Source organism: Musca domestica, unplaced genomic scaffold (assembly GCF_030504385.1).
Source record: "Musca domestica strain aabys unplaced genomic scaffold, Musca_domestica.polishedcontigs.V.1.1 2, whole genome shotgun sequence".
In the NCBI taxonomy this organism is placed as follows: Eukaryota; Metazoa; Arthropoda; class Insecta; order Diptera; family Muscidae; genus Musca; species Musca domestica.
The window spans coordinates 28,421,433-28,431,590 of record NW_026712249.1 but is presented as its reverse complement, the minus strand read 5'-3'; the positions used below and the strand labels follow the sequence as shown (position 1 = coordinate 28,431,590).

At 39.0% G+C, this 10,158-nt stretch overlaps 1 protein-coding gene across 1 annotated transcript in view; it reads right to left on the bottom strand.

Moving 5' to 3' along the window:
* Nucleotides 1-880: 880 nt before the first annotated feature.
* Nucleotides 881-10,158, bottom strand: part of LOC101896997 (Chitin binding Peritrophin-A) — a 126,951-nt gene continuing 117,673 nt past the window's right edge. The window contains exons 7-8 of the mRNA XM_005185031.4: nucleotides 5,283-5,668; nucleotides 881-1,552 (exon numbers count right to left, since the gene is read on the bottom strand). Coding sequence (XP_005185088.1) covers nucleotides 1,222-1,552; nucleotides 5,283-5,668 — 717 coding nt within the window. The 3' untranslated portion in view covers nucleotides 881-1,221. The remainder of the gene's footprint in view (nucleotides 1,553-5,282; nucleotides 5,669-10,158) is intronic.

Below are 10,158 nucleotides of genomic sequence, written 5' to 3'. Positions count from 1 at the left end.
TATCGCGAAAATATACTGGAGGGTGTATTAAGGCCTTGGTCACGCACGCATTTTGGCCGCAGTCCTTGGACATTCCAACTCCAACGACTCAGCACCATCGCACTCAGCACGCACCTCTCAAGAATGGTTACAAAATGAGGTTCCTCGCTTCATTTCCTGCGCACAATGGCCACCAAAATCTCCGGATACCAATCCATTGGACTATTGTGTCTGGAGTATTTTGGAAAGCAAGGTTGCCACTAAAAAATACCAAGTGTCGATCACCTCAACCAAGCGCTTCGCCGGAAATGGGCCAAAATAGCGCATAGCAACATTCAGACAGCGTATGATGGTTTCATTGGCCGTTTGAAGGCCATAATTCGTACCAAAAGGTGACCATTTCGAACAAATCTTAACTTATTCTAAAATTTGATGTTATTTCCGACATTTTTTGCTTTCATTCAATAAAATTAAAAAAAATTATGGCGCTTGACTTTGTGGCAATTTTTTTACTTCGCCATGTATTTAGTTCTGTCAAAAAAAACGTACCTTTTCGCTCCAGCAATTATCTTTGTGCAAAAGTTTTGGCTTGAGTGCCACCTTGAACCATAATGACTCAAAAATTTTGCAACTTCAATACTTTCCGTACTGTTAAAAAAATATGTCCTTGTTTCGTCCTTTCAAATGTCACGCTCTTACCCATATAACCTATAATAACAGTACCGACCTCAGTACATGTCTTTCCTTCAAGTTGAGTTTTTGAAAACTCTGATTTATGTCACTCTTGATACCAGTGTTGGTCATCGTAACCAATTTGCAGGTTTTTCGCAGTCCATAATTCGTGCCAAGAAGTATTTGTTCTTATCTACGCCATAGTAGAAAAAATAAATTTCAAAGTATATTTTTTATAAAAAATTAAACTTTATTATCGATAACTTATTGGCTAATAAAGTTGACACGATTCTTTAATTACTTAAAAACTATCCTTTTTTTTTTGTATTGAATTTAAGAAAAAAATCAAACAACGGAGTAAAGAAGGGATATTTAAATAAAAACAAATTTTTGAAAAGTATGAAAACTTAAAAAAATTTACAAAACAGAAAAAATGACTCAAAAATTAAAATTTCTGCCAAATTTCAAAGAATAAAAAAGTGAAAAACAAAAAAATTCTGCAGATTGACGTTGTGGCACATTTTAACTCAATCTCACGAAAGTTAATTCTTTTACAGAGGTCAGCGCTCTTTACTCATCGACAGCATCACCATCAGCATCCTGAATGGGTCCTGAAAAAATGTAGCTGTCACGTCCCTGAATACCAGTACCGCCAGCATCGCCCAACCAAGGATAGACATTGGGACATTCGCGACATGTCTCCATGTAACGGGTATCGGTGATATTCTGTTCGGGAATCTTGAAGGGTAGGGCACAGGTGTTCCAAATGTTGCAGGGTTTCGAGGCGACAGCAACATTCTTATCACATTTCCACGAATCGATTTGATTGACATCACGTGTGTCCTTAGGGTCGGTCATCCATTGCAACATCTGAGAAATGGTAACGACATAGACGTCGGGACTGTAAACAGAGGGGGAAGGGGAAAAAGCAGTGATTAGATGGTGGAAAAAATATGAAATAAATATTGGAAAATAGAATTGAGTATACTATATAGGAGCAAGTATCCAAGGAGGAAAGTTGAACCAATTTTGGAAGTAGAGTCAGGGAATAGCAGAACCTGAAATTAGTAACCGATTTTTCCTTTATGATATCGAGAAAAATTCGAAACTAGTTGATTTTTGCAGGTTGTGAAACTGGGGTAAGGGTAAAATCTTGAATCAAAGTCTGCGTATTTAAATTATGTTTATGGAACACCTCTTCTTTTCTCCATTCCTTCCATGGGAGAATAACGAAACTCATTAAAAAGAGTTACCATCCCATTCCAATCACTTTTGTTTTAAATATTAACAACCTGTATCGCACACAGGATACTTAACTACATTAATATAACTAAACTCCATGCCTGACCCTAGCCATTTCATCTCAGCTGGATGGATAACCATAACCTTCACCATGTAAACAGTTAAAGTAAGCATTGGTCACGGTATTGATATTAAACTGGCTGGCAAGCATAACTTTATTACGAAGCTTGCCGAGCAAAAACCCAACATTTTTAACATGGCGGCTTTTGGTTGTAACATCCGGTTTAGAGAATCTCCACATAAACACAAAGATAGAGGAGAATGAGATAAAGAGAAATAATGTAAAATAATAAGGTTGTTGTTGTTGTCCATCATTGTCCTGTGAACTTAAATAGGAAACGAGGTCGGCCCAGAAATTTGAGACGCTTGCCTCTTCATAGAAGACCTACAAAAGTTATTTTCGTCATCGAATACCTAAAAACGTGTACTCGTGGTAGGAGACCTACCAAGAATCTTCTAGTCATAGAATACCTGTCGAACGTCCTGAAGACCTCTTAAAGGTCCTCTAAAAGGTCTTCTAGTCATATAAGACCTCTCAAAGGTATTTTAGCCTTTGAAGTCCTGTTAATTGCGTTCCAGCCAGAGAAGGCCTACCAAATGTCCAGAAGACTTCTCAGAGGTCCTCGATCCATAGAAGACCTACCAAATTTTTGCTAACGATGGAATAGCTGCCAAAGGACATCTTAAAGGTTCTCTCAAAGTTATAAAAGACTTACCAGAGAAGACCTACCAAAGGATCAGGAAGCCTGTCATAGATCTTCTAGAAATAGGACACCTCCAAAGGTCTTCTAGCCAGATAATTCTTGTCAAACGTCTTCTAGTTATGGAAGACCTGCAAAAGGTCTTCTAGCCAGAGAAGACTTGTCAAAAGCCTTCCAGCTATAAAAGATCTGCCAAAGGCCTTTCAAGCTCAGAAGACCTGCCAAAGGTCATCTAATCAGGTAAGTCCTGTCAAAGGTCTTCTAGATATGGAAGTCCTGTCAAAGGTCTTCTAGCATCAGAAAACCTGCAAAATGTATCCTAAACAGAGAAGACAAAGGTCTTCTAGCTTTGGAAGACCTGTCAAAAGGCTTCCAGCTATAGAGGATCTACCAAAGGTCTTCAAGACTCACAAGACCTGCCAATCGTCTTCTAGCCAGATAAGTCCTATCAAAGGTCTTTTAGCCAGATAAGTCCTATCAAAGGTTTTCTAGCTCTGGAAGTCCTGTCAAAGGTCCTCTAGCTATGGAAGCCCTGTCAAGGGTCTTCTAGCTATGGAAGGTCTGTTAGGGGCATTCTAGACTCAGAAAACCTGTCAGGTCTTCTAGTCAGATAAGTCCTCTTAAAGATGTTCTAGTCTCAAAAAGGACTCCCACCTATAAAAGAACTGTTTAAAGTCTTCCACCTACAGAAGACCTGTCAAAGGTCTTTCCACAAGGGAAGACTTGTTAAAGGTCATAGCCATAGAAGTCTTATCTAGCCTGAGAAGACCTGACAAAGGTCTCCTAGCCGTATATTTATTGTCAAAGGTCTTCTTCTAGCTATAGAAGATCTGTTAAAGGTCTTCTAGCTACGGAAGACCTGCCGAAGGCATTTTAGCCTAAGAAAACCTTTCAAACGTCTTCTAGTCAGAGAAGACCTGTCAATGGTATTTTATCTACAGGTGATAGAGGTCTTCTATTCTCAGAACACCTGTTACAGGACTTCTAACAAAAGGACTTCTAACCAGGGAAGATCTGTCAAGGTATTCTAACCAAGAAAGATCTGTCAAAGGTCTTTTAGCTAGAGTAGATCTGTCAGAGGTCTTCTAGACAGAGAAGGCTTGTTGAAGATCTCCTAGTCATTGAAGGCCTCTCCAAAGTCTTCTAGTCATAGAAGACCTGTTAATGCCGTAGGAGGCCTGTAAGTGGTCTTCTAGCCATAGAAGATCAATGGACTTCTAACTGTAGAGGACCCCCTCAAAAGTCTTCTAGTCATAGAGGTCCAATCTAAGGTCTTCGACTCATAGAAGATCTCTCAATGGACTTCTAGCTGTAGAGGACCCCCTTAAAAGTCTTCTAGTCATAGAGGTCCAATCTAAGGTCTTCGACTCCCCTCTAGCGTCTTCTAGTGATAGAAGGCCTCTGAAAGGTCCATAGACGACCTGTCAAAGATCTTCTAGCCATAAAAGCTATGTCAAAGGTTTTTTAGTCAGATAAGACCTCTTAAAGGTCTTCTTGTCGCAGAAGACCTCCCAAAGGTCTTCTAGGCATTGAAGACCTGCTAAAAGTCTTCTAGCCGTAGAAGACCTTTTGAGACCTGCCAAGATCTCAGGAGACCTGTCAAGGTCTTCTAGTTTCAGGAGATCTGTTAAAGTTTTCTATGCTTCTGAATAACTGTCAAAGGTTTTCTAGTTTATATAAGAGCCCTTCTAGTCAAAGAAGACCTTTTAAAGGTCTTCTAAGCAAAGAAGACCTCTCAAAGGTCCCTAGTGACATAAGACTTGCCGAAGATCTTCTAGTCTAGAAGACTAGTAACATTGTTTCCTCTTCAGAGGACTTCAAATCACAGATGACCCTCAAACTTCTCCATCCAGCTAAAGATTTGTCAGAAGTCTTCTGTCTATAAAAAACCTGTCCATGATCTGCTAGGCATAAAAGACCGATCAAAATTCTTCAAACCACAATAGGCTTTTCAGGGGTCTTCATGCCATCGAAGAACTGTTAAGGGTTCCCTGTTTGTAGAAGAAATTTTTGTTGGCCTTATGTTCAAAGAAGACAATTTAAGAACTATCCAACCGTATTGGACTCGGTATTTTAGCCATAGTAGACCCATTTAAGGTCTTCCATCTATTGAAGGCCTGTTGTGGCTAGAAGACTTGCTAAAGGTGTTCTTTCCATAAAGAGCCTTTTGGAGTCCTTTAATTTTTTCCATTCGATGCTTCTTTTTCCCCCATCCTCCTTTTTTTGTTCTTCCTTATTTCTCTTTATCTCATTTTCCAACCATTTTGCAGGTGGTTTTCTGGACAGAATAAAGCAAAGGAAAAACTAACTGGATATTTAACTAAATTAAACTTTTCTCATTAAAACGGGCAAGCGCTTTTTGTTGTTGTTGTTTTTCTTTTGCATCCTTTATTGCCACCTCCCTGTTTTTTTTTTGCGCAAACTACATTGGTGGTCAGTCGTCATTCACACCGGTTATTTTGCGGATTTGGGTTTTGTTTTATAGAAATTTCCAAGGGATTTCCAAGTTGAGAGAGAAAAACAAAAAAAAAAAAAGGAAAAACGAGGATTATTTTCCGTGGATTGGAAAATTGCATAGCATCCTTCTTTTAATTTATTATTTAAATTTAAAACAAATTCAATACTCACAGTTCCAAAGCCCAATCCAAGAACTTGTGAAGACCATTTTCCAAAGGTTTGGTCTGGAACCAATTGGTATGCACTGGCATCATGTAGGGAGCCTTATTCTGTTCATAGTAACGTGAGAAATCTTCTTGCAACCATTCGAACACTTCATTTTCATCCAAATTGTGGAGAACGCATTGATCCAAGAATGGACAGTGGCCACCTTCATAACCCTCAACGTAATGGGTGTTCAAGGGGACTTCCCAAACACCGGGGAAAGTCTTTGAGGGGCAGGTACCGCTCTTGCATTCATGCGAGATTTTGTAGTCCAAAGTGTAGGGCCAAACCGGTACGGGTACTGGCGGCACGGTAATCGAACTGTCATAGATGTAACCGAAATCTTCCAAGACCTATAAAAGAAAGAGAGAAATTTTATGAGTAAATTTTAAAGAATTAATGGTTAGAGTATTAGGAGGCAGGATTGAAAAAAGAAATGGGATGACAGGGAAAACTCAAGTTAACCCTTTAGTCAGATAGACGTCTTTTTGAAATTTTGTTTTTTTAGCTATTTTAAAGGGTTTCCAAAGGTGTCAAAGGTTTTCTAGCCATTAAAGACTTATTATAGCTTTTCTAGCTTCATGAGACCTGACAAAGGTCTTCTAGCTCTATAAAACCTGTGAAAGGCCTTACAATCGTAGAAGGCATGCCAAAGGCCTTCTATCCTAAGAAGAACTGTCAAAGGTCTTCCAACCTAAGAGGACTAGTCAAAGGTCCTGTCGTAAGTTCTTCCAGCCTAAAATGACTTCTCAAAGGTTTTCTAGCCAGAGAAGATCTGCCAAAGGTCTTCTAGCCAGAGAAGAGGTGGCTAAGGTCTTCTAAATGTAGAGGACCTGTGAAAGATCTTCCAATCGTAGATGGCATGTCAAAGGCCTTCTATCCTAAGAAGACCTGTCAAAGGTCTTCCAACCTAAGAGGACTAGTCAAAGGTCTTCTAGGCAGTGAAGACCTGTCGTAAGGTCTAACAGCCTAAGATGACTTCTCAAAGGTTTTCTAGCCAATCGTAGATGGCATGTCAAAGGCCTTCTATCCTAAGAAGACCTGTCAAAGGTCTTCCAACCTAAGAGGACTAGTCAAAGGTCTTCTAGGCAGTGAAGACCTGTCGTAAGGTCTAACAGCCTAAGATGACTTCTCAAATGTTTTCTAGCCAGAGAAGAGGTGGCTAAGGTCTTCTAAATATAGAGGAACTGTCAAAGGTCTTCAAGGCTTAGAAGACCCGTTGAAGGTCCTCTAGTCACAGAAGCCTTGTCAACGGCCATCTAGCCAAAGGTCTTCTAGCCAGAGAAGAGGTGGCTAAGGTCTTCTAAATATAGAGAGACTGTCAGAGGTCTTCAAGGCTTAGAAGACCTGTTGAAGGTCCTCTAGTCACAGAAGCCTTGTCAACGGTCATGTAGTCATAGAAGACTTGTCGAGGTCTTCTCGCCACAAAAAATATCTCAATGGTCTTCTTCCTCTAGTCGGAGAAGACCTAAGAGGACTATTCAAAGGTCCTGTCGTAAGTTCTTCCAGCCTAAGATGACTTCTCAAAGGTTTTCTAGCCAGAGAAGATCTGCCAAAGGTCTTCTAGCCAGAGAAGAGGTGGCTAAGGTCTTCTAAATGTAGAGGACCTGTGAAAGATCTTCCAATCGTAGAAGGAATGTCAAAGGCCTTCTATCCTAAGAAGACCTGTCAAAGGTCTTCCAACCTAAGAGGACTAGACCTGACAAAGGGTTTTTTATCCACAAAATACCTGTCAAAGGTCTTCTAGCCTCAGAAGCCCTGTTTAAAGTTAAAGGTCTTCTAGGCAGTGAAGACTTGCCAAAAGATCTTCCAGCCTAAGATGACTTCTCAAAGGTTTTTTAGCCAGAGAAGATCTGCCAAAGGTTTTCTAGCTAGAGGAGAGGTGCCTAAGGTCTTCTAAATATAGAGGAACTGTCAAAGGTCTTTAAGGCTTAGAAGAGCTTTTGAAGGTCCTTCCTGTCACAGAAGCCTTGTCAACGGTTTTCTAGCCACAAAAAAAAAAAAAAATATCTCATTGGTCTACTGCCACTTCTAGTCGGAGAAGACCTGTCAAAGGTTTTTTATCAACAAAATTCCTGTCAAAGGCCTTCTAGCCTCAGAAGCTCTGTTTAAGGATTTCCAGCCAGAGAAGATATATCCAACCATAGAAAATTTTGTCGAAGATCTTCTTCTTGTCGAGGTCTTCTCGCCACAAAGAATATCTCAATGCCCGTCTGCCTCTTCTAGTCGGCGAAGACCTGTCAAAGGTTTTTTTATCCACAAAATACTTGTCAAAGGTCTTCTAGCCTCAGAAGCCCAGTTAAAGGATTTCCAGCCAGAGAAGGTATATCCAGCCATAGAAAATTTGTCGAAAATCTTCTAGCCATATATGAACGGTCAAAGATCGTTTAGCCTTATGTGAATCTTTCGAATGTTGTCCCTTAATACCATGGTCAAGGATATTGAAATTTAAATGTTGGCTTTATCATGAAATATAGTATCCTTGCTGTAATGGGAGGGGCGAAAGCCTTCCTTTTGTTATATATATATTTTTTTTTGAAACTGATTCCTCCTCTTTCCCTTTTTGTATTTTGTCATTACCTTTCTTCATTATGGCGGTTAATGTATTTTTAATTATCATTGTCGCCAATGATGTGACCATCCCGTCAAGAGGCGAGAGTGATATGTTCTCAACTACGAATTCAGGATGTAAGGACATTGCCTGCTTTTCTCTTCAAGAGAATATTCCATTAAATTTTACATTTTCAATGACAGGACATATATGTGTTATTGGATATGCAAATATATATGGACTGGGTAGAATACAGTGGTGAAGAAAATATTGGAAAGAGAACTATTTTCATTATTTCACATTAGGTAAATTAAAAAAAAAAAAACAACCAAAAAGTTTCAAACGATTGAAACTTTTTGGTTGTTTTTTACCCTCTATACCCTCAGCCAATGTTCGATTATTTAAATATATTTTGAATTCTGTTATGATTTTTATTTGTAACAGGCAAAAGGAAACGAGATAGACCCGTAGTTCCTTTTGATGATCTGCATAGAATCGCATTTTGAGTCGGTTTATGCATGTCCGTCCGTCCGTCTGTCCATGCATTTTTGTAAAGAAAGTACAGGTCGCATTTACTGCCCGATCCAGAAGAAATTTTGCACATATCATTTGTTTGGCCCAAGGACGAACCCTATTGAAATTAGAGACAATCGGTTAAAATTTAGATATAGCTCCCATACATATCTTCGTCCGATTTGCCTTTTATTGTGCACCAAACGTGTAATATCAGCCCGAATTGTATGGAATTTTGCACATACAACCAAATCAGACCTAAAAATAAGTATGCCAAATTTGATCGAAATCGGTTCAGATACAGCTATAGCTCCCATATATATTGTTCATCCGATTTGTTATTTTTGTCCTCCGCAGCCGTAATATGCACTCTGTAACAACAATATTTGGGGAAATATATCAAATAAAGCTCAGAAATACATTTGCTAAATTTTATCGAGATCGGTTCAGATATATAACTTCATCCGATTTACCTTTTATTGTGCACCAAACGTCTAAATTTTTCCAAATGGGATGGAATTTGGCACTTACGACCGAGTGGAGTATGTCAAATTTGGTGAAGATCGGTTCAGATATAGCTATAGCATCCATATATATAGTTCATCCGATTTGTTATATTTGTTACCCACAACCGTAATATGCCCCGCCTGACTTTAAGACTTTCTTTACTGGTTTAAATTGTTGAACCTCTATGGAGTAGGTTCCAAAGGTATGGGCCAATATTGTCCACGAGTATTGAAAATTGTGACCCTTTGTGGGTGAGGTACCCGAAGGGGTTCGCAGATATTCATCATCATCACATCAGATCTTGGGTTTGTAGAACTAATGGGATGTGTGAAATATGAAGAGAACCAGGTGTTTATTTCCGATTTCATAATCGTGGGGAAGTTACCAGAAGAAATGGTCCGATCTTTACCATCTTTTAAACAGATCTTGTGTTTATGGAAATATAGGGATGTGCCAAGTCTGAATGGAATCTGACATTAATTTCAACATTTAGACCCTTTGTGAGGGAGGTAACCAAAGGAGTGGACCTATATATTCTATCTTTACAGTAGATCTTGTGTTAGTAGAAATAATGGGATATGTGAAATATGAGAAGAACCGGATGCTTATTTCGGGTTTATAATCGTTTTGCTTATTCAAAACTTTGTGGGGAGGTACCAGAAGGAATGGACCGATATATTACATCCTTACAGCAGTATAATGGGATGTGTGAGGTATCACAAAGGGTTTACCGATATATCCCATGTTCACAGCAGATCTTGTGTTAATGGAAATATTGAGATGTACGAAGTATGAATGGAATTTGATGTTAATTTCGCTTTTTATGAGCTACATGGGTATTAAAATTTTTCGACCCTTTGGGGGGAAGTACCAGAAGAAATGGACCTATATATTATATTTTCCCACCAGGCCTTTGGTAAATGAAAATATTGTAATGTCTGCAATTGGAAGAAAATCGGACTCTTACATTACATTTCATAAGAGTTAAAATTATTCAAAATGTTGACCCTTTGTGGGGGAGGTACTTGATGGAGTGGACCGATATTTTCCGATTTCGCACCTGAAATAGCGAAATTAGAATTTGTAAATTTAGAGCAAAATCGGAATATTCTTTATCTTTCTGTGCAGTAAAACATTTTTGTTGAAAATTTCAAACTTTTGTGGCGGAGGTACAGGTAGGAGTGGACCGATATTGCCCATCTCTGAGCCCGATCTAAGTTTAATAACAATATTACAATGTACCAAGTTTGGACCAAATCGGATAATCCCTTC